General features: G+C 54.6%; 1 protein-coding gene across 5 annotated transcripts; it reads right to left on the bottom strand.

Moving 5' to 3' along the window:
- Window positions 1-2,232: 2,232 nt before the first annotated feature.
- Window positions 2,233-22,069, bottom strand: KLHL17 (kelch like family member 17). Of its 5 annotated transcripts, none has more exons than XM_026862760.1 (12): window positions 21,496-22,069; window positions 13,998-14,250; window positions 13,484-13,605; window positions 12,821-13,042; window positions 11,682-11,798; window positions 10,468-10,681; window positions 10,233-10,377; window positions 9,468-9,635; window positions 9,024-9,112; window positions 7,874-7,947; window positions 6,521-6,702; window positions 2,233-5,911 (listed from the first exon to the last, which is right to left on the bottom strand). In XM_026862760.1, the coding sequence occupies exons 2-12, from the start codon at window positions 14,206-14,208 to the stop codon at window positions 5,683-5,685; spliced, it is 1,773 nt and encodes a 590-aa protein (XP_026718561.1). In that variant the 5' UTR covers window positions 14,209-14,250; window positions 21,496-22,069; the 3' UTR covers window positions 2,233-5,682. The 5 variants fall into 5 exon arrangements, with proteins under 5 accessions (XP_026718561.1, XP_026718559.1, XP_026718560.1 ...); XM_026862758.1 differs by having other exon boundaries at window positions 10,233-10,681; window positions 21,496-21,696; window positions 21,915-22,069; XM_026862759.1 differs by having other exon boundaries at window positions 10,233-10,681; window positions 13,998-16,640.
- Window positions 22,070-24,072: the final 2,003 nt, after the last annotated feature.

The raw sequence follows: 24,072 nt of genomic DNA, 5'->3' as shown, positions 1-24,072 counted from the left end.
AATCTATTACAGACTGCCCAGCCAGGGAGAGTTAATGCTGCGAACAGGGACTGTTCTCTGGGAAGAGCGTTTCTGTGGGCTGCTCCAGGGAGCAGGTTTTGTCTCCAGACTGTGACAGTCCAGCAGCTCCATCTTGCTACGGTAGCAGAGAGGCTACAGGGATGCAGCGAGGCTGGAAGTGCCTGTGTGGGGAACAGACCTGGGACAACCAGCTGGCAAAAGAAGAGATGCAGAGAAAGTGAAGCTGGAGACGTTGAACCTGGGAACAAGGCGTACAGTTTTAACTGTAGGAAAGGTTATTTCTTACCGGAACGACTCCCAGAGGACTGTGATGGCTTCTTCAACACAGGATTTTTAAAACCAGGAGAGTATGTTTTCCTAGAAAATCTGTTTCAGTCAAAGTGGGATTTGCTATGTGAGGTCTTATGGGCGTACTGGATGTGTTAGACTCTGCATCTGCCTTGTTTTGGAACTGAAGTCACCTTGCAGTAACAAAATCAACGTATCCCCAAAGAGGTAATTGTATAGCCAGGCAACACTTGTCCGGAGAGAGCTGTTGATAATGGACATGCCATAAAATTTCTCAAAGGCCTCCACATCTTTGACCTTTAAAAACAGCCTCTTTATCCCACTCCCCTTTCTGTCATATAATCTATTAACCTCCATGGCCAGACAAAGCAACAGGACACCCCTCCAGAGGGGCCCTATCAGAAACTCCATAATTTTTATGGCAGGGTGCTTCTGCATGCTCTGTTCTCTCTGCACAGCTGTGAAACAACTATCCAACAGCAAAGCCACGTCCCAGCACCTCCTGGCAGAGACCAAAAATTACAGTGAACAGCAACAACTGTGTTTTATTCAGAAGTATGATTCCTCTTAAGATCCATGGCTAACACGGTCAGCACTGTGACCAGAAATGTGCTGTTCCTCCAACATTTGTTCTAAATAAAACCTTACAGCTCCGAATAGTGATATAACAGCCTCTCTCCTGCTGTTATTGCAGGTCTGGGAAATATGCATCATCTTGCTCACTGGGGCACCAGTGGCACCACCACGGCTGGCTGAGATCTGCTCCCTCTCCGCCTGTTCTGGGCACACGGGCTTGCAGGGCAAACCGCTGCCCCATTGCTTCGCTTCCAGGAGGGCCTGAACTGGGTGGAGAAGCAAGCTTCAGACTTTGGAAAGACTTTTACAGCACGGTAGTTATTTATAGAAGCCTGAAACAGAAGCAAGAGCCTAGAGAGGAGTGAGAAAGAGGACGTGGCAGGGCCATAGCCCAGCCTGGCATGGCTGCGGCGCAGCATGGCGCCTTGACTGCAGGGCTTGCAGTACACACGCATGGGAAAATTCCCTTTCAGGCCCCATGGGATGTTGCCATGCAGCTTCTCATTGCTTTTTTTCACCCCCTGTGCTCCCACCACCGTGAAATGGGCTTAATATTTCCCCCAGAGGCAGCCGTGACTGGCAGCAGCTAGTGAAGGCAGATCGGATGGGCTGCAGAGACCCCCCCTGCTGCTGGATGGGGCCAACCAGCTATGCTGGCCCCCAGGCAACCCAAGATGCATGTGGCAGCTGGAGGTAAAGGAGGATGTTTCTCATCTGGTTTTCATTTCTGTTACAAAGTTGGGAGTCCTAGGGAGACCAAGGTAGAATTTAACAGTGGAGAGAGGTGTAAATCAGTCTGCCTCTAAAGCCCCTCTGCCTTGGGCTGGGCTTTTCCTAGTGGTCTCCAGCACCATCAGCATCTTTTCCCTGCTCATTCTCCGGAGCAGGGTGCAGGGACACAGGGCAGGGGACAGCCCCAGCACGGGCATCCTCTCCAGGAACACGAAGTACCTTGTCTGCAGGACAGCAACACCCTGGCCAGGCACCCAGCACCAGCCAGCAGCTCCTTTTAGCTCACCTGTAGCACAGCAGTTCCTTCAAAGCTGACTTCAGCTCCTCTGCCCTCCTCTACTAATGTCCACAATGGCAGGGCCAGGCCAAAGCAGCCTCCAGATGGGTCTCTGTCCCTGCTCTGTGCAAATGCTTGGAAGCCCAGAGTGGCTGCACCCAGGTGAGATCTCAGCAGCAACTGCTCAGGCAGCGATGCGCAGCAGCCTGCCGTGTCCATCCCCTGCCGGGGGCTCCCTCCCCTCCCCTGCACAGGGCAGCACAGAGAGCAGCAACCTGCCTCCACAGGAGCGGGGCCAGAGAAGGGAAAAGGAAGGATGCAAGAGGCAGGATCCGGTATTCAAGAAAACGTCTTTATTGTACATGTTGGCTTCTATTGCTTGTATCCCCTCCCCAATCCCATGTAGTGCAAAAAATTCAGAGAAACAGAGTTCCACATAAATAAGTCAGATAACTTACAGAGAAATCAAAGTGACGACGGTTTGACATGGAAGTAGACCAGGTCTGCCTGCCAGGAAGGCCAAGTGAGCCTCTCCCCCCGCATCGGGGCAAGGGCTCCTGCCTGGCCTCGCCGTCTCACTGCAGACCGACAGCGGGGTCCCTGGGCAAAACACATCAACACACGCAGCCTGGAGCCACCCGCTCAGGAGTGCTCCTCCGCTGGGAAAAGCTCACATGGGAAATCGCACAAATAACATTTTGGGTGAGACACCACTAACTAAAACTGGCAGAGAAGCCACACAGAGTTGACAGTTCTCCTCCCCTCAGATAGGGTACTACGCACAGACAGACAGACACAGACGCACGTTCCCCTCCCCGAGGCCTCCTCCTCAGCGAGGGACGTGCAGCACCAGAAGCAATTCCACCCTGGGATCTCCCAGGGCAGATGCTGACACCTCGTGTCCACACAGTGTGGGTCGGGGTGCTCTGGACCCCCGCAAGCTGCTGGGGAGCTATTTTGCCCTTTCCTTCCTTCTTTCTCTTTTACAGGAAAGCAGTGAGCACCTGCATAGTTAGTACATCGGAGACCCAAAAGGCTCCCTCCTCCCCAGGTTTCTGCAGGACAGGCTCAGTGGTGATATTGCTCAGGACCCAGCCGGTGGGTGACAGGAGTCACACTGCCCGTTTCCCTGATCCTCAAGAGGCAGGACAGCATTGCACACCATTTGTAGTATAAATTGCTAAAGATTACAACTGGGGCCAAGGGCACATGGCACAAAAATTCTCCTTGGCCTGCTACACTGCTCGCTTCCCTTCTGGTTTTGCCTGCCACCCCCCTAAGGCAGCAGCCCCCCTTCACGCTACAGCGGCCACAGTTGGACCAGTGCTGAGCCACTGCTGTCACAACTCATTCCTTGTTTGAAATCAGCCCTATTTCTCCCTTCAGCAGTTCCCCTCCGGCCCAGCCCTGCCCGTCCTTGTCTCCCTTCAGCAGGCTGGCTGGGCTCTGCTCTCCTTCCACCCTTCCTCACGCGGAGGCCTCGGCAGCACCAGCACCTTTCACTTCTGACACGGCCTTTCGTGGGGCTTTTAGGCGGATCCTCCACCAAAGAGGACCCTGGAGCCAGGGGCACCTTGAACACGCTGGACAATGCGAGTCCAGCAAAAGACTAAAATCCTGATGTTGCTTATAGGAATGGGATGGGAAGGATCGAGACCTCGCTGGTGCGTAGGCACACGCATGCAACAGAGCAGATTTCACCAATTTCATCGTTTCTTCAAACAAAGCACGTTCCTGTGACCTACTTACGGCAGCCCTACTGCCACGTTGACTGAGAGGCACCTGCACGAGCAGAGCCTGAATATTTGCAGGATCCTCTGCAGTGGAGGAATGGGAGAGCTGCTGAGCGGTGACAGGCTGGGGCAGAGGCTTGGCAAGTGAGAGGGGAACAAAAAGCAGATTTAGAGTCTGTTCGAAAAGCCAAAAAGGCCGCCTCAGCCTGAGAAGCCCAGACTGTCCTTGGGGAGAGGCTGGGGGGAGAAGCAGCCCAGATTTTCAGAAGCTGCTGGTAATTTCAGGTGTCCAACATTAGGCACTGTAAATGGGCTTGTAAAACATGCAGGCACCTATCCAGGAGAAATCAGATCACCATAAAAACTGTCTTAAGTTGGGGAGCCCCTGTCTTGTCTCAAACTCTCCTTTCACCCCAAAGGAAAAAAGAGAAAAGAAATCCCTAACCACTCGAAAATGTAGGCCAACAAATACCATCACAAGTGAAATCCGAACTCTGTAAATGAGAAACGAGCAGGAGCAGGGGGAAAAAGGAATTAGTTCAAAACAAACAGTTAGACCATATTTCCAATGCTACATTTGAACACTATTGAGGTACCAGTGGTTGAGTCATTCCTCTATAATGTGGAGAACACCTGATAATATGTCTCAGTTCAAGGCTCATACACACACCCTACAGCATACGCACTGAAAACATCATCCAAGAGGTTCCATGGCACAGGTGGGTCTAGGACAGGCCTGTGACTTACAGTACTAATTTATTCAACCTTTAGTTAATTCAAGTGGTTGCTTAATTGCCAGGGAGTCGCTAATTGCAAATGGTCCCTTCCATGCTGTTTTCACTGCACATACAGTGTATCTCACACACGCACACACCCCCACATATCTATAGAGAACATCTTCCAGGACACAGTCATCATCTCATCAACAAATGAGAAAAGTAATTGCATCCCTTCTGCGGCCTTTAAAAGCAGATGGGTTGGGGAATACCAAGAGAGTGTAAAAAATAAAGGGATATGAAGTCATTAAAAATTAAAATATTAGCATTCAAATAAAAAAAAACGGCAGAAAATTAACACCCAAAAAAGTAATGCCAGGCAATCCTCCTCATTTAGAAGGCTGGACTGTTCTTCTTTAAGAACCGATACCTTTCCATAAACCCAGAATCTGCTTTGCAGAGAGGGGAAGAGCAAACAGGCTGATCCGTTCCCAGCCAAACTGTGAACCAGGACCGCGTGCGGAGAGCAGGCAGCCGCACAGTCACTTGAACCCGGGACAGCGATGGCACGGGTGCAGACAAGGTCATTCAACCCATCCGCCTGGCTGGGGGCTCCCCAGAGCAATGGCCAGCTGGGATCTCAGTGACAGTATGGAAACGCTGGAGGGCTCAGGATGCTGCATCCAGTTTTGTCCCCAAACCTCACCTCCTCCAGGCCCTGTCCCTTAGCTGGGCTTCTTTTGTTTGTGTATTTTAAGGCATCAATTAGACACCATTGAGAACCATACAGTGGCCTCAGAGTCTTTAACAGTGCACAATAGGCTTGGTAAAGAGTTTGGCTACAGTGACATTCAGAGGAGCGGTTGCACATTCAGCCGTGTCCCTGGGAGGAGTGCTGTCCACCTCTGCCACCCCACAGGGCCCCTGGAAGCCTCCAAGGCTGGCTGTGCTCGTATGTGTGGCACCGGCTGGATCACGGGAATCCAAGAAGCAGCAATGGTTTAAAGTTCCCCCCCCACCCAAAGAAAATATACACTCTTTGGGCGAGTGGTGAGATGAGTCTGAACGGAGTGGAGAGCACCCCCTCTCCTCGCCCTCTATTAGGAGGGTGCTCGTCCAGGAAGCACATTTCTAACTGCTGTGGTCGTGCTGATCCGATGTGTGCACCAAGAGTGGGGATTGCTCCGGGGGTTCACAGGAGTGCTGGGGCTGGAGGCAGCAGCCGGTACCTTCGCTCTCCTCCTACAGCGACCGGCTGCCCCGCGGGGTGGGCCATGCTGGCCTAGTGCTCTGCCAAGCACCCCTGTCCCCTTGAGGTAAGGTAGGTCCTGATTCTTTGTCAAAGGCTCGTCGAAGACACCGACAAAGTGGGCGAGGAGGGGGGTGGGAAGTTGAGGAGTTCCAGCACAGCCACCCCCACGCTGCTCCGGCGCGTGAACATGCACGAGGCTGCTACCCACTTGTTGGTGCGGGGGTTGTACTTCTCGATGGAGTTGAGGCTGGAGCTCCCATCGTTGCCGCCCACCGCGTATAACCACCCATCCATGGCCACCAGGTCGTGGGTGCTCCTGGAACGACCACGCAGAGGAGATCACAGGGGTGTGAGGCTCGAACACGGAGTGTGTGGGGTGTAGGGGAGCTCAGGACCTCAGAGGAACTGGCCAGAGCTCTGCCACCCCACAGAAGGGAGTGCCTAGCCTCACAAATGTCCAGTGAAAATGAAATACTGGAGCCTCCGATCTTCCCCTTCACTCTGATGTCCTCCTCCCCCTGGAGAAGCGCCACCTCTAAATAACAGGCCCTAGGAGCCCAAAATCCTTGGACTTCCAAGCCTTAAATCCTCCCACAGCTGAGCAACATCTCCTGCATGGCCTCAGCCAGCATTACGACCCGGTTCTTTACAGCCACAGACTGCTGAGAATAAATCCCTCTGCAGAAAGTACCCGCTGCAGAATGTCCCTGCTCTGCCCTCCTGGCACACACGCCCCAGTCCCTCGCAGTGCAGGCAGCACAGAGCCAGCCGACTGCAGCGTTAGCCAAGCCCTGGGGCACGGTCTGTGTTTTACGGTTTGCAGTGCCAAGCAAGGCAAGGCTCTCGGTGAGGTGGGATCCCCACGGCTGCAGCAGCTGAGGCTCCCCTGCAGCTCGGGAGCGTGGCGGGGGGCAGAGCTCCTTACCTACGGATGTTCATGGGCGCCACGCTCTCCCACGTATTGGTTTTGGGGTTGTAGCGCTCAACGGAGTTAAGGCAGCTGGTCCCATCATTGCCACCCGCCACGTAGAGCATCCCCTCCAGCACAGCCACTCCTGCACTGCTCCGGCGGCTCAGCATATTGGCAATGGGCGTCCAGGTGTTGATCTGGGAAGAGGCAATGTTTGTTCCTGAGCCAGAGGTACAAGTCATTTTCCACGTATCCCTGACAAACCAGCCCTGTGAGATTAGTCCTGCGCTAGCCACACAGCTCCTGACATAACGGTCCTCCCCCAAAAAGACTTCCTGGGGGGACCCCGCTTCTTTCATTAACTGTCCCGTGGGTATTGCTGCAGGCCCCAGGAGGGACCTCTGCTGACTGGCTCGGGAAAGCCCGGCCACAGCTGGCAGGAGTCCTGCCATCCCAGAGCTCAGGGATCTCTGCGCCAGGCCACCAGCCACGTCACAGCTGAATCCCGGCCCAGTCGTGGGCGTGGAGCTGTATCTATTTCAAATCCGTAAAAGTCACAGCTGTGGCTTTACAGCTCATGAAAAACCTCCAGGACCTTCTCTTTGATCTTTTTTGCAGCGATCTAGCCTGTTCTAACAGAGCTGTGAGACCCCAGGGCCAACACATGTCCCCAGCCTGCCACAGTCCCCGCTAACCGCTCTGGATGTGCACGCAGCAAGGACCTCAGCTGGGAGCTGCAAACAGCTCTGGGCAGGTACAAGAGCTGTTCCTCCTAGAGAACTTGAGCTGGCCTACAGGCAAGGGGGATTAGAGCGGTGGCTGAAAATCTCAGATATATCTCAGAGCCTGCATGGATGAGCTTTGGCTCATTTTGCTCTGGATTACCTGCTGGATACTCTGTCCCTGCATCCCGGACGCTCTGCCCCTGCAGAAGAGCTGGGAAGGGGGATGATACCCTCTCCATCTCATAGTCACACACGGTGGCTTAAGTCTCCAAGGAGGCAGGCAGGTCTGTGCCACGCAGGCTCACATGGGCACACCTTCTGCTCCACTGCTGCTTGCTAGGAAGCCGTCACATCTTCAGCTGTGGCAGCAGTTTGCTAAGAGACCCCGTGTACCTGATCTCTCAGAATCATAGAATCATCTCGGTTGGAAAAGACCTTGCAGATCATCCAGTCCAACCATTAACCTAGTGACAGTTCTCAACTACACCATATCCCTAAGTGCTATGTCAACCCAGAATCTCTCACTGTCTGCTAGATTCTCCAGCAACTTGGGTAGCCCTCAGCTTTCTGCAGGGCCCTTTCAGGCACCCACAAGGCAGGGAGAAGGAAAAGAGTTATCAGGCATGTTCTCTTCTGTATTTACCTGGGGCTCATACTTTTCTACTGTGGCTAAGTGGGATGAGCTGTCATATCCCCCAACAGCATAGAGGTTGCCTTCTGCAAAGACAGTCACACAGGCACAGGAGTTAGCTCAAGGGCACGGCCACAGTCCCAGCACAGCCTCCCACAGGGTGCCCACAGAGGCAGCAGCTGAGCCGCAGTTGCCTCCCGCTCCCCAGGCAGCCAAGCTCCTCTCACAGCAGGGCTCCCCCTCCCCTTGCAGCCCGCAGCATCCTGAAATATTCATCAGGCGATTTCTCTGCCACGCTGCAAGCTTCCCAAAGAGCTCATTCGTCTGCCACTTCTTGACCTCCTCATTAAGGGAGCTGCAAGTGCTCCCCGCCAGAGCAGAGGGTTATTTTTCGCAGCGGAGGCTGGAGCAGGGGAATGCCAGTAAAGGCTGTGACAGGCAGAGAGTGTGAGCTGGTGATGGAGGGGAGGGAATCTCTGAGTCAGCACCGAGAGCCAAAACCAGAGAACAAGGCAGGGGAGAGGCACCACAGGGACACCTGGACGCTGCACAGCAGTTCCTGGGACAGTGGGGACCCTGGCACCCCCAGGGAGCTCCAGCACCTGCCAGGGCAGAGAGTTACCACTCTGCATTAACCCCATAGCTGCACTAAACAATGAAGTGGCCAGTTCTCACACCGCATCCTCCTTAAGCACAGAACTCATTCCAAGGGGTCAGGAGGCATCACAGCATTGCACTTCATGTTCTGACACCCCTGGTAGAGACAGATTTGACCCTGCTTGGATCACTGGTAAAAGGACTGTTCTGCTTTCATAATAGGGTAATAAGGTTGTCTCGTCCTTTCTAGGGATAGGTGATGATCCACAGCCAGCCCTCTTGCCCTGGAGTAAAAGGGGCACAAAGAAGCTGAGGAACAAGTTGTGGGTCCCTTCAGGAGTTGCTTCCAGAATGTGATGCAACCCAATTACCAGGGAGACTGAGGAGGAGGGCAGAGGCAGGGAGCATGTCAGGACATGGCAGAGGAATGGCTGGGCTACCCGGACTCACAGCTAGGGAATCTAGGAAGAAGAGGCAGGAACTAGAACAGAAGAACATCAAAAGGAACCACCAGAAATGCAAGAGACAGTCTGCACACGAGTCAGGTCCTCACGCCATCACCCACCTAGCGTTGCCACCCGGACGTAGCGTCTCCTGGTGCTCATGGCAGCGATGGATGTCCAGGTGCCTGTCAGAGGGTCGTACCGCTCTGCGCTGCAGCAGGCAGGGACACAGGAACATAAGGTGTGACACTGGCAAAGCCCAGGTCAAAGTTCTTTGACACAGGCCCCCAGGGGCAGCTCCCAAGGAAGCTTGGGAATAGACAAGGAAAATGGAGGGAGGAACAGACAAAGGCTGTGTTCTGTTGTGGCAGGGGGCTACAAAATGGCTTTTCCTCTGGAGGAACTTTGCATGGGGCCAAAGACACCAGAAGACAGAGCTGGACTGCAAGACATCTACTCTGGGGCCAGTCCATCTGTCAGGAGCCTTGTGGGCTCCCCAGGCAGCCGGCACCCAGGACAGTGCATGCAAGAGCAGCGGAGAAGCCTATAGCAAGGCAATCCCCTACCTGTTCAGGCACGAGGCCCCATCGTACCCCCCAGCAGCATAGAGAAGCCCATGAAGTGCTGCTACACCCAGGCAGCTCCTCCTGGTGCCCATGGACACCTCAGGTTGCCAAGAATTAGTGACAGGATCATAGGACTCCACTGTGGCCAAATCAGAGGTCCCATCATAGCTGTAGGGAGAAAAGGGGAGAACACATAAGAGCGGGGAGAACAAGTTAAGAGCTGGGAGAACATGTTAAGAGCTGGGAAATCTGGATTGCAGGTGAGGCTGTGAACTGGTCCTACGGCTCTGGAGCCCATCAAGAGCCCGGAGAGCGCAGCCTGCCTGTCCCTGTCACCACCCGTCCCCTCTCCCCCCTGCCCAGCTTCCCCAAGGCAGAGTGCACCAAAGCACTGCTGAAAGCACAGAGCCCTTAGCCGAGCTCTCCGGGGAAGTGGGGGGCTGCAATGAAAGCAGGTCTCAGAGGGCCACACACACCGAGGGGTGAGAGGTGGGCTGGGGGGCTAGCAGGCTCCTAACAGCCTGCAGCACAGGGCTAAGGAAAATGGGAAAACCAGCACAAGTCCAGGACATAGCCACCGCCAAACTGAGAGCCAGCAAACTCACTGCTCTGAACTGCAGGGGCAGGGAAGCAGTTTTCAGTTGTTACTCCTGCAGTTAGTAACCCAGAGATACCGGATTGCTTCCCCCAGAGCAGCTCTGTGCCGCTCTCCCCGCCAGAGGCTGCCGAAGGCATCCCCACGCACGGCCCCCACGGCCTCCTTACCCGCCCACAGCATACAGCTTGTTCCCGATGGCAGCAACGCCCACCCTGGCCCTGCGCGTCGACATGGAGGCCACCATGTGCCACCGGTCCGTCCGCGTGTCGTAGGCCTCGCAGTCCCCATGGATGGCGAACAGGCTTCCCCCACCTGCGCAGGGGATGGCAAAGGAGAGCAAACACCAGTGCAAAGGCCCTGGGAAGGGCTTGGCATGTGCGCGAGCGTGTGGCAGGGCCTTACCCACAGCAAAGAGCACGGTGCTGGCCCCCTCGCAGCGCCGCGGCCTCGTCCTGCTGTTGCTGAGGACCCCTCTCTGCTCCGGCATGAGGTGGTACTTGAGGGCTTCGATCAGCAGGTCCTTGCACTCCGAGTGATGCCGCACCAGCAGCTCCGTGTCCACGTTGCTCATGAGGAAGTCCCGGCTCAGCAGGGGCAGCCGCACGCACTTCATAAGCTGAGCGGGGGGGGGAGTCACACCCCATCGGCAGGGTGGGAAGGGTTTGTCCCAGCGCTGCCCCCACTTCTCCCCTACAAACCCCTGGCAAGCCTGACTCCACTGGAGATGCCTCTGCAGATTCAGGAGCCCTCCGCCTGGCTGTGACACATCCCACAGCCACCCCAGATCCCCACCCTGCCCTCTGCCAGCACCCACATCCTCTTCCAGCACTCATGCTACAAGTAACAGCCCTCACTGTGGGGCTGCAGAGCCCAGACACCAGTCCCGCATGCCCCATGTTACCGGCCTTGCCCACAGGAGGGGCGTTTGAGCGCGCACAACCAGCAAAGGAGGAGACAGAACTTCTCTAGGGTCAAGCCCTGGGGTAGGTGAAAACCCAGGGGAAACCCTCAGAGTCTTCCTCACCCCGCCCCAGCCTTCGGGAGGACACCCAGGGATGCTTCCTCCCACGGCTGCCTGCCTGGAAGCAGGATTGCGGCGAGATGGCAGGAAGCTGGGGCTGCTGGAGGCACCAACAGCCTCTACTGCACCCACGAGAGGGTGCCCACGCTGTGCCAGGCACTGGCAGCCCTACAGGAAAGGACTTAACTGTGTCCCCAGTTGCAGGCAGGAGGCTCGCAGAGCCGTGCTCCAATGTACAGAGGCAGAGAGACAAAAGCATGAGCTAAAAAGAAGTCCCTGCTCAAATCTGCCCGAGCTGTTTGTTTGAGGATGGAGGTGGAAGCTCAGGAAGGCTGCAGGCAGGGCTGATCTCTCCTTCTGCCCACATCCTCCCCAAAGCTCTGCATGCCCAAGCTGCCAGGGGTCAGACAGCATCCCCCTCAGATTTGTCACTAGTTTGGATTTTGGGGGACTGAACTTTCTCAGAAACACCCTCATCTATGCCTGGACTGGGAGTGGTATGGCAGGGATGTGCTGTCCCTGCCCTCTGGCCACCTTTCAGCCATGTATCCACCCATTGCAGGCCCTCAGGGCTGGCAGGTAGAAGCAGGCTCACCCTGGGGACGTGCTGCCTTCTGCTGTCCACATCATGTTTGACCCAGCTGAGCACAGCCCGGTACACCTCCTCCTCTGATGGCACATTGAGGCTGTCACTAGAAATGAGGTCCAGCACCTGTAGAGTGGGGCAGAAAGGGCAAGTGTCGGGTGGTGTGGTTTGGGAGGAAAAGACACATTCACACACCCAGGTAAGAGGCCGAGCAGAGCAGCACTGCCAGAGGCAGAGCCCCTGCCTCCCGCAGATGCTGGCAGTTGAGGGGTGTACGGTCTCCCTCACTGAACACAGAAGGATCCAAAGAGCAGCTGAGTCCTCCAAACCAGAGAGGTGCAGCTGTGCCTCTCCTCTCCTTGCAGCACTGGTGCGGAGCAGCTCTGCCCTCCATCACCCTCCTTGGCTCGTTCCCCCCCGCGCTGTGCCTGAAGCTGCTGCAATGCCTGACACTTCCAATCAACGTCAGTGAGATCAGGCGGACGACTCTGCTTGCATGCCTCCCTTCAATATTTCATGGGACAGAGCCAGCTGCCCTGGCTGTTCCCAGCACGCTCACTTCACGTGCCAAGGACTACGGAGCTGGAGCGGGGGCAGACACGTACTCCCCCCTTGTCCCACACACCCCACTGCCCGAGGACGGACCAAGGGCGGTGTCTGTATCCTGGTGAGGGACCACACAGGGCTGGGTGATGCAGAGCGAGGACCAGAGCACAGCACAGCACCCTGCAGACCGTGATGAGCCAGGGGCCATACTGGCACCACATGAAGAGCAGCAGGAAATGTTCAGAGCTGAGCTCTGAATTAAACATCACAGCTACAAGACCAGGGCAGCCAGGAGTTATTCCTTGGACCCCAGAGAGAGGGCACTGTGCCCTGAGCTCACATGACAAGCACCAGCCACAGCTCTGTGCTACCCTCCCCTCCTTATTTCACATGGGATTAAGCGCTGACAGCACTCTTCCAACATATTGTCTCTCCATCGAGCAGAGAGGACCAAAACACAGAACCTGGGTACACTCCCCTGCCAAACCCCCTCTCTTCAGTGCAGGTTCCTTGGGTTTCTGACACGTAGGCTGTGCCATCCAGCACAGAGCACGCAAGCCTTGCCACACTCATACCCCTCCACACTCCCATCAGGACCTCACCTGCTTAAGAGGCAGCAACATGAACTCCTCTGTCTTGGACACCTCCACGAAGTGTTGGAGGACATACTTGTGTGCAGACTTGAGGAGGTCGCTGCAGGAGTGTGTGTCAGCAAAACCCCGGATCCCCAGGCAGTTGGATGGGTCGAGCTGGCTGAGGAGGAATTTGCAGCAAGCATCCCGCACACCATTGAGCTGAAGCAGGCTGGCAGCAGGAAGAAGTGTCTGGCAGTGGAAAAGAATGGGGGAAAGGAGACTTTCCAGGGCAAGGAAACCATTTTCACCCTCATCTCACTGCAAGTCAATAACAGAACAAGCTTACTGAGCACCTTCAGGCACACAAGCACATAAAGGACAAAGCATTCTTTGTTTCTAACAGGACTAAGGTACAGAACAGCTGAGAAGGACACTTGTAACTCCCCACAGGGCCAGGAAATGGCAGGAGAATGACAGATGCTCAGCACTAGACCTGGCCATTGCGTAGCGCTTTGAGGAGCCACCTCTGGGTGCAGGGGAGCGGAGGAACTCCCTGACCACTGCTAGATGCAGGTGCCACCACAGAACAACAGCTGAAAGCATTGAGCAGAAGGAGAGGAGGGTCCCCAGGAAGCAAGTCTCATACAGAATGGCTTTGTGGAGAAGAGAGATTTGGGGGGAAGCTCCTACCTGCACATTCCCCTCGCCCACCACAATCTCAGCCGTGTAAGCGTATTGCACCAGCTGCTCCAGGGCCTGCGGGTCAATGTCGTGCAGCGTCACGTGGGTCTGGCGGCTCTCACTCATCTCATCTGGGGCAACACAGATACTAGACATGAACAGAGTCCCACAGCAGGATTGTTTCCCCACAGGAAGACTTGGACCATGCATGGAACAAGCTGCTTCCACCTCCACAGCCCAGGAAGGTCTCTGGCCCACCTCTTAGCAAGGAGGAGCAGCATGGAAATGGGGTCCATGTCTGCAGGATGGACATCGAGATCCCTGTGCAGGGGGTTAGGGGCTTCGTGGAAGGGAGTCAAATGAGGAATATTACTGTGCGTGCTCACAGACATGATATATAGGCACTGCGTTTCCATAGGGTAAGGGCAGTGGAAATAGGGAGCAGGACAGAAAGGTTTGCAGAGAGGAGAGGGTTTGAAGAGCAGGGAGACCCTGGCCATGGGGAAGAGAGGAGGCTACTTGCTTGTGAACATGGCGTGGAAGTACGGGCTGCACGAGGCCAGCACCACTTTGTGAGCCTTGATCTCCTTGGTGCCCACGTGGAGCACGATGTCGCAGAGCAGCCCACGCTGACGCATGCGGTTCATGCACACGAAGGCGTCGTGGTAGTGTCGCTTGGAGTTGTGGGAGATGCTGTGGCCGTCGCGGTTGAGGAGCTGCACACCCCCTTCCATGGCTGCAGGTGGTAGATGCTGGGCTTTGCCTTCTCACCAGCACTGAGATGGGGGAAAATCAAAGTATTACCCAGGCAGGAAGAGCTCTAGCCCCAGACAATTCCCATGGTCCCCAAGTATGTCCACCACCGCTCAAAGACCCTGCACAAGAACAGCTCCTGCCTAACCAGCCCCTGCCAGGGAAACATCATCCTGCTCATAAAGCAGCAACAGGGAGGAGACAGTCCCTGGAGGAACGGAAGTAATACAAAGCCACGCTGAGACTCTTCTCTGTTCTGTGACACTCACTGCTTCCCAGCCGTGTTCATCTTTGGATCGATGTCCTCCTTACCTTCCCTCAGAAGGGCACTGTTCTACAACACATGCACTCACATTGGGTTACCTGGAAGTTGCACCATCTCCAAATCTGCCTAACAAGGTGCATTTCCATGAAATATCAGCAGAAGCATTGATCTCAGAAGTCTCACCAGAGCGTGCCAGTCCTGCACTGATCAAACACAGCTTAAATATACCACTAGAGACAGGGAACATTTCAATCCTGCTTAGCCTAAACAAAAAATAACCAGGGAATCTCGTAACATCACTCTTGCCCACATCCTAAAAGGCAAGAGTGACCTTATAGGCCACAGCTCTTTGAGTGGTGGCTGTTCCCTTCCAGCTTCCAGAAGATGCTAGGAGATTTGTAACGAATGCACCTGCCTTCAAAAGTTAAGCTCTTTAGCTCTACAAAAGTTAAGAGAGCTGCTGTCTTTCCCGTGCCCACACAATTCAGGAGGATAAGGCAGAGGGCAAAGGCAATTGCAGCACAGAGCTCCACAGCCCTGGTACAGACCAGGGGTTCGACTCTTCCTGCCGTTTTATTTCAGGCCTCTTTTCAGAGAGGCTGGGGATTCCCAGGTGGTTGGTTAGGGAACACTCACTTTATCATCCAGATCTCCAATTCCCTCTAGCGTCCTCTACCCAGGCACATCCAACCTCACCACAGCCTCAAGGCTGCACCAACCTGTCCCGTTCCAGCACCGCAGATCCCATCCTGCGCTAGCCTAGCAGGCAGTCCGGGCAGAGCAGAGCTCCTAGATCTCCCTGGAAGCAGCCCTGGCTGAGACCCTGGCTGTCCTTCAAGAGGTAACTTTGAACTTCAGGCAGTTTTGCTTTGACAAGGCTGTCAGGAGAGACAGAGAGCAAAGACCAGAGATGTTGGGACCCGACACAGAACTCAGTCTGCACACACACATATATGCCACTGAGCTCTTCCACACACTGGGACAGCCCAGGCACGGAGCTAGAGTATAAATAGACCTGGTCAGCTCATAGAAAACAAAAAATTGCCTCATCAAGGCATAAAGGCATTTATTTGTGTGAAGAGGTTTTTCTCTTTCCATGCTGCCTGCACCTAGGCTGCTCATGGTGTTTCAAAACACGTTTGACTGTCTCCCTGCCATCAGCACCTGAAGAAAAGGCGGGGGAGTGAAGAGAGAGTGACTGAGCAGCAGGAGGAAGAAGGGGGAGGGAGCTGGAGAAAAAGGCAGCTTGACGAAAAAAAAAGCCCGTGTGCTGCACTCGTGCGCCTGCCCCCGCATCCCTGCGGCGAGAGAATCCCCTCAGCCTCTCTGCTCCTCACGACACCTACACGTCGCCAGCCGTGCTGAGCCTAAAAATAGAAACCCACCATGCTGTGCCTGCTCAGCCACGAATGCAGCCTTCTATGCGCTTTTAAATAGCAGTTGTATCATGTACTAGAGTCTGGGGGAGGAAAAAAGATGAATAAACATCTTTCCCGAGCAGGAGAGAAGCCTGCAATGCCCTCTTCTATTTGCATCATCCCGCGTGATGTGCGATTCCTCATCTCGCTGTCAGCGGGGAAGACTCTCGGGCGTACAACAAAGGCAATGCCCGTTGATGCTTTCCAGTAATGGGAGTAGGATGCCACTGTGCCCTTGACAAGAAAGAAGACCCCATGAGTTAACGGGCCTTCTCCTTCCACACCCCTCAGCTGAGCTTTTCACAAAGCTGCAACATCCCTAGGACACCCTCGGTGTGGTCATTCGCAAGCGTGGACACTGCTGGATGAGAGGTGCCTGCAAGAAGGTGGTTTATAATTATTAGCATCCCTACCTGGGTTCAAGAGCTCCTTTCCCAGACCTGGTTTAGTGGCAGAGAGCAAACAGTGCTTCCTCACCTTTATTCCCCTCCCTAGCTGCAAGCCTGAGGGTTTTCCTGCTCTGCTTGAGCTGGTTTATCTTTTCAATACACTGCTGAGCTTCTCTCCATCAGTAGTTAGGTCATGCCCCTGCTCTAATTGTGAGCACTCGCTTCGCCCCTCCTGGGTGCAGGTAGCAGGGGGTAGGAGCTCCTGGCTCTGCAGCCATGGGAGGACCCAGGGGACAAGGCAGGGAAAAGATGGGACTGCTGCTCCTTGTGATCTTGGAGCCCTGTGAGGAAAGGTTTGCCAGGGGGAGGGTAGCACACAGCTCGGCTGCGACGGTCAGGGGAGAGGCACGGAGGGCACAACAGACTGAAGGTTGCTGTGGCCGATGCATTGGCATCACAGTAATCAAACACATTTCCAACGAGGGTCAGAAGTGCTGGGCTCTCTTCCCAGCCCTGCCACTGAGTCATTGCACGGCTCTGGGCAAGTACAGATACAGAGTGACAAGGGTGACATTATCTTTCCTTGCAATGATTCCCATGGCCAGAAGGTAGAGACCAGCTATTGCTCACTCCCCTCTCTACCCACACAGGGCTGACATGACCTCACAGAGCTCCAAAGAGCCACCGGTGCCTCCTGCACCACCACTGTGTCACTGGGTCTCTGACGTGGGCGAGCAGTGACCGGGGCTGGGGGAGATGCCATCCCAGCCACCACACTGCCACTGGGCTCCCAGGAGCATCCCCGTGCCAGGGGACAGTCCACAGGCAGCCTCAACCAACTCTGCCTGATGGTTTTTCACCTCAGCCAAGCTACAGCCGCAGCAATCCCTCCCCCGAGGAGCAGCTCACCCACCCACCTTGGGAAAAGGTCGCCGTCCTGAAGCGCAGGGAGCGCTGGCACGGGTCTGGCCCAAGGCTTGTAGGGGGTACAGCCCATTTCCCCCCCCCAGCTCTGTAATAACTTGTTCCCACCAGAGCTCTTTTGCCTAAATGAGTCAGAACATAATCAGTGGGGAAAAAGGGAAAGGACACCCTACTGCTGCTTGTGCTGCTCCCTGTGCCTGAACTCTCACTGGCAGCACTAAATATTTCCTTGTAAAACTTCATTCCCAGGAAATGAAGGTCTATGAGCACCGCTAAGATATAATTAATGGGGAACAGTGCCTGGACCACAAGAGACAGTAAAGCAGTGTCCAGAGCTCCAGCGGCGGGAAGTAAATACAAGCCCACTTTTGTGGAGCGGGCAGCAGCACGAATGCACGTGTTACGCATCAGCTATAATGGATGCGGTGGCTGACTTGTAATAACTCTTAGGTTATGACAAAAAAAAAAAGGCGGCGTTTGTTTGGCTCCCATGAGACAGAGCGTGGCCATGCATAACAGCTCTGTTAATTAATGCAAATGATCCCTGCCCAAAGGGAGGTCTGTTCTCTTTGCACAAAAAAACATATTTTGCCGACAGTGAAAAGAAGCATGCTGGGCAATAAACAGGGAACAGAGTATCCTCCAGGGAAAAGTTCAGAGCCTGCCCTTTCCCCAGGAAGGCCCTGGAGAATGGCTTTTTGTTGACAGCCTGGATGGAGATTTTGTGTCCGCCGGGCTAGCCAGGAGAGCGCAAAGACACATCCTGTACAGCTGGTCAGATGATGGGGACGAGTCTTTGCTGTGGATAAGGTGACATCCCCTACTCTAAGGCATGACATGCCCTAAGGCCTGACACACAGCCACGCTTACATCCATCTCCTCCACGCGTGCCCTATCCCTATGTTGATATCTCAGTACCTTTTTTCCAATAAATCAGCCACAAAGCCCTGTTTTGGGCACAGCACTGCATCTCCCACAGAAGTGCTGCCATTAGACCTTCAGGATAAGACATTAAGTCCTCGATGGCACCCACCTCTACCCCAGTGTTTCACAGCACTCACAGAGCAGAGGGCAGCACAAATTAGGTCGATAAGGTGGCACCACGTTGCCAGTTTCCCTTTCAGGGAAGCACTTTCCGCTGTCCTCAGCGCTGGGGGTCTGTCTCCCAGGCACAAAGTTCCCCTTTTTGTCTGCAGACCTCCTCTGGCAGGAAGGGGCTGCTGGCAGTGCTACTCTCCTGTGCCCAGCAGCTCCACATCTCCATTCCGAGCGGCGGAGCCAAAGCAGTGTTCTCTACAACAGCAAAACTCATCCCGGGGCAGAGCAACCCTGGGGAAGAAGAAGCCTGACAGCGTAGGAACCGCTGCTTCCTAGTGCATCTCCATGTCCCCCACATCAGAAATCGCAATTGTCATTTTTAACCCATTTGCCAGTAAGCAGCCTCCTGCAATTCAGCATTCCCCCAAAGAACTGAAAACGTGCAATACACATTTAAAGCTCAGGGCAGGACCAGACCAGGGCAGGCCAAGCCAAGGGGGCCCAGGCAAGCCCCTGCTCAGCTGCATGCACAATGCAAGTAGCTTCTTTCTTCCTGGGAGCAGGGTTGGGAACAAAATGTGCTCCTGTGCTCTCTTCCTTCCCTTCAACAGTCAAGGGACACAAACAGCTGAGCCGGCAGTAACAATAAGGGCTGTTGTGCTGTTGCAACGTAAGATCGCTAACACAGCTCATACCAGCATCCAGAGATGCTGCTGAGTACACCGCGGGCCTGCAAATTTTCATCTTCCTCATCGCTTTGCAGAGACCCCGTTAATTTGGCTGAGCTGCCCCTTTTGTTGAACCCTGACCGTGGCTCCAAAACCCACATCTAAAGAGAAGCTTTAAACCACCAGGAACTAGCAGTTATTTTTGCATCAGTAACCCTCTTGCAGTAGGTACGACTAAGACACCAGGGCTGTTTTCACAGGCTACAGCAGATCTATACTACCTGCCCTTATACTTAGATATCCCAAATATTTGCTTCTTTCGGAGAGTCTGGCACTGCCCATTACAAAATAGATTGCATTCCTACCTTCCCCACAATAAACACAACCAAAGAGGATTAGAAATCATCCAGTTGTATATGCCCAGGACTCAGATGCAAAGCAGACACTAAATCTAGGCAACTGTCCCCACCAGGACCTGTCCCATTGGCATCACTGATACAGACAGAAAACACTGTTCCCTCACTACAACACTTTGGGGTTCAGTCTCTTCTCAGCCCCTGTAACACTTTACTGGCATCCAGGGAATTCAAACAGACACCAACAGTGTGCAGCAGCTCAAATTCAGTGTTTTTAATATAAGGTTAATTGCGTGTTCAGCCTAGGAGAGCCAGCAATTGTGATGATGCAGAGGGACCTCACAGCTCAGGACCAGCCACTGAACGAGATGCTCTGAACTGCAGGTCCAGTCATCGCCACTGTGGCGGCTGATTTACAGCTATACCTATACAGAGGTCAGGACTGCAAACGTTGACAGAAATGTGACTTAACGTGACAAGGGGGAGCTGTCATTCCTGGCGCCAGCTCTGCCTTCAGAGGTGGCAGGAGGGATGATAGAATTAGGAAGCTGGCAGTTTCAGACAGCCAGATCCAGTACTCGGACACGTTGCATCCCTTTGCCAGCTCCCGATGGACACGGTGGAGGTGAGCACCCCAGAACACACGCCTGGGGAGGGGGGTGAGCTGCAAGAAGAGGTGAGGAGCACGCACCTCAGCCCCCAACTCTCCTCCACCTCCCCTCCTCTCTCTTCTGCTCCCAGCAGCTGCCCTGACCACACATCTGCCTTCCATTCCCCAAGCCCCCCTGCTACGGCTGGGAGGGCGAGGTGTGCGCTGCTCCTGCCGATCCGTGGAATTAATCTGCTCTGAGCTAGCCTCAAGGCAGCACAGGGCACCGCAGACAGCGCTGAGTCTGCAGGACTGAGAATCCCCAGCTCTCAGTAGGGTTTGGGTTTTTTTAATGAATTAGGCATAACTGACACGCACTGAATCCTCCTGTCTAGACATCTGCAGAGAAGTGACAAGCTGCCAGAGAGGATGTGGAGCCTCGGCAAGGGGGTGGGGAGGACGGGGAAAAAAAACTGCACACAGTTGCCAGCTCTACGGCACAGAGACAGTGCTGGCTTCAGGCAAGAAGGGCATTCAGCACATTGACCTAGTCGGTGTCTTTCAGCAACTCAGTGGGTTGTAATCAATTGGCTCTGGTGCACACAGAAGGCTGGAGGTCTTTTCTAATTAAAGCTTCTCTCCCCATTACTCCTGGAGAGCTTTGTTTGGAAACTCAGCTCAAAGTTGCTCTCAGACACCCCAGCTCACGCTTAGAAGTGCTTTAGTTGAGAGAGAGAGCACAAGGCAGAGCTCGGTGCCCGCACCAGGACATTCCCACACCTGAAAGAGATAAGGGGTATCCAGCCTGCGTAGTGCCTATCTGGGTGCACAATCTTCTCCTTCCCTCATGCACACTTTGCCCAGGCAGCAACTCTTCCTGCTGACATCTTCAAATTCAGCTTTTGCCTTCAGGATTTTGCACAGAGAGGATCACAGCAGCTCCAAGAAGCACTCCATGGTTGGGGGATTGAGAAGCATCTGTGCTAACATTTGGGTCACTTTAAGTAATTGGTTGTAAGGGTCAGGACCCAAATAGGTTTGGAAGTGCTGAATTCCCAGCTTAGGGAGAAACAAGAAATGGAAACTAATTCATGCCTTGAGATGCTCAGCAAAATGTGCAGGTCTCTGGCTGCACTGGGATTAGACAGCAGCTCTTACAGTCCAGCACAAAGCACACCAAAATCTAAGCGAAAGGAGCCCTTTGCCAAGGCTTGGAAATGTGGGTCATGTCCTAATTCCCCTTTCCCAGTGTCCCCCAGTGGACACAGGAGAGGAGCTACTGTCACATCCAGTGCTGTTTTATGGCACAGGCAGTGCCAAACCTCTAACGCAGGCATCAAGCAAGTCTCCTCTCCAGGCAGCAGAGTGACAGTTAACAGCTTCAGCTGCATTATCCATCACTGTGGTATTCCTGATCTCCCTCTAGCCTCCCCCACGACAGACATCCCTGTTCCCAACTCATTTTCCAGACAGGTAAATGGACAAGATGAGAGCAGCCAGGTCCCTGGAGGCAGCCCGTGTCAGAGGATCTCCATATTCCTGGTTCCTGGACTTGCCCAGGAGCTCCCTCCCTGCAACATCCTTGGCCAGCAGCTATTCAAAGAGGGATTATGCCCTTTACCTGTCCGCTGTGCAAGGTGATGGTGTCTCGAGTAGGTGGCAGTGGGCCAGTTCAGAACGGGTTGTCCCTGCTCAGCAGTGCCCTGACGTCAGACGAGAGCGATGGATCTGATGAGACCCGGCATGAGCTACCACTTGGCTTCTAAAGGGACCGTTGACTCCATGACACGAGGCAGCGTGGCCTAGGGGCTCCAGCAGTAGGCTAGGAAAGAAGGAAAAAGCGCTGGGGTCTGCAGGCTGCAAACGGGCGAGCGGATCTTTTACAGACAGATAAGCCAGGGAACAATGCTGCTGCTGATGTCCGGTGAAGCGCTGCTCATGAGTGACTCTCTGAACCAGGAGCTCACCACCTGCACCCCGGCCTCATCCCTTTCTGCATGACCCATGCCACGTTCACGGATAGTTTACAAAGCTTCCTACCAGCCTCAGTTGTCGTGTGGGTTGGCAATGTGGACATACTGGACCACTTAAGCAGATCTGCATTTTCTCTTCTGAACAAGCTCAGTGCTTCACACTGTGGAGCAGTGGGAGCCTGTTTTCAAGCCAGAAAACAATTAAGAGAATTCCCTCACATCTTCTGGCAGGCAGCAGCACAGGCCACATACATGGAAACTGAGCTATGAGGAACATATGACATAATGGCCTTGAGTTTGGTATCCTGGGGGCCAGCCAAGGCCAGCAGGTCCTGGACCCTGGGAATTTCAGCTCGAATTCCTTTTCCTGAGGAGTCACATCCTTTAGAGAAGGCAGCGTGGTTTGCAGCCAGTCTAAAAGGCCAGGCAGAAAGGGTGAAGCCTCTCAAGTCTACCAATTCTACCAGGTCATCTTGCTTAAGGGTTCGGGGGCACCTGAGAAAATACAGAAGGCAGCACTGAGACTCCAGCATGGCTGTTCAGGTTTTTTTGAGGGGTTGAGCCTGAAATGCAGCAAAGTAAGACCAGAACCCAGATGAGTCTCCCCAGCAGACCTCCAGTCTTCTTTGTGCCTTGATTTTCACATGCCATTCCATGTACAGAGACCCAGCCTGATGCTGATGAGAGCAAGGGCAGATGGCCACCAGATGGACTGGAAGGGCAAAGAGATTCTGTTGCCACCCTCACTGAGCTGACCTTATCCGGCAGAACGCATAAAGGACCACCCTAGCTACCCAAGATGCTAAGGAGCAACTCCATTTGGATCCTAGACCGTCAAGCCAAGAGAGCAGGTGACTATTACGCCTGCCAGCTCCTGGTCCGCTCTGAATTAGATGCTATTTGCATCTATTTGACTGATTCATGAATCAGTCCTCAGGAAGGAAACTCAGATCTTTCCACCCTAAAATTCTTACTCACTGCCATGCTGAATAAAGTATTGCCAGCAGATGCTCACGGATCAGGGGAGAAACTTGGGGTGCAGAGGGGAGAGATTCCACAGAGGTGGTTGCTGCTGTAGCGACTGTAACCACAAGGCTGTTGTCCACTGAGTCATTAACGAGCCCCATAGCAGTGAACTTGTACCAAACCAGCACCTCCCGGTACAACACGCTAGCACACAGGCATCCCAAATCTGTTGCAGAGGCCCCTCCCGCCTCCCATCCTTAAACACAGCTCATCCCTTCAGCTCGTCCATCCTGAAAAGGGGCAGAAGCTCCCTGAGGCTCATTGCAGTGGAGCCCTGTCCTAGGGGCAAGTTACCTGCATCAGCCTAGAGACTGAGCAAAAGCACCCGAATATCCACATGTTGCTGAATCACTCCAGAACTATCCTCCCTCCTTGTGGTCTCCAGCCACGGAGAGCACCCCAAGACAGCGCTCATCAGCCATGAAGTCAAAGGAGAGCAGGCTTCCCATACAAAGAGACCCCATAAAAGCAAGGCCTCTGTTTCTGCAGTCTTCTAGCTTGGCACAAAAGCCTGGTCAGTCAGTGGTCGTGTCCTGACACCGGAGAGCAGGGGCAACCACCCGACCGCTGCGTTTCTGAGGTCCCAGGGCCAGCACTCCTCGGACGGGGAGGTATTTGCTCAGCCAAGAGAGCCAAACCAGCTGCCTGCCCCGGCCTGCTGCTCCCCAGGACCCTCTCCACCAACAGAGATGCTGTAGCTCCAGCCCTCTGCCCGAACAGTCACTGCAGAGGCCAGAAGAAAAGCTGCCTCCTGCTTCCTTCCCCCTCTAAGAAAACCCGAGACAACGTTTCTCCCCGTGCCCTTCAGCCAACGCTACCGTGCGCTTCCACCGAGGGTGAGCAGACCCGCCGCTGCCAGAACCTCCTGCGGCTGCTCCCCGGGCCCCCAAATCTCGCAGAGCTCTAAAGGGCTCCCTCCAGGGCTGGGCAGAGGACGGGGACGGAGACCAGGCTACGGGGCGATGGAGGGGCAGAGAGCGGGCAGCGAGGCAGCCGGTTGCCCCTCCAGCCCTTCTGCGTTGTGCCCCGGTAAGCCAACTTGCTCTCCGAGGAGAGACGTGCCGCCAGCACCGCGGGAGCAGCGGCGGGGAGTGATGGAGACCTGCTCCGGGAGGTCCTCCTGCCGCCACCCCCCCCTCCCGGTAACCCCGCCGGGGTGCGAGTGCCCGGCCTGGCCGCTGCGGGGAAGGAGGGGACGG

Source organism: Athene cunicularia, assembly GCF_003259725.1.
Source record: "Athene cunicularia isolate RWA chromosome 21 unlocalized genomic scaffold, athCun1 chr21_part1, whole genome shotgun sequence".
NCBI classification, from domain to species: Eukaryota; Metazoa; Chordata; class Aves; order Strigiformes; family Strigidae; genus Athene; species Athene cunicularia.
This window is presented reverse-complemented; position numbering and strand designations above follow the sequence as displayed.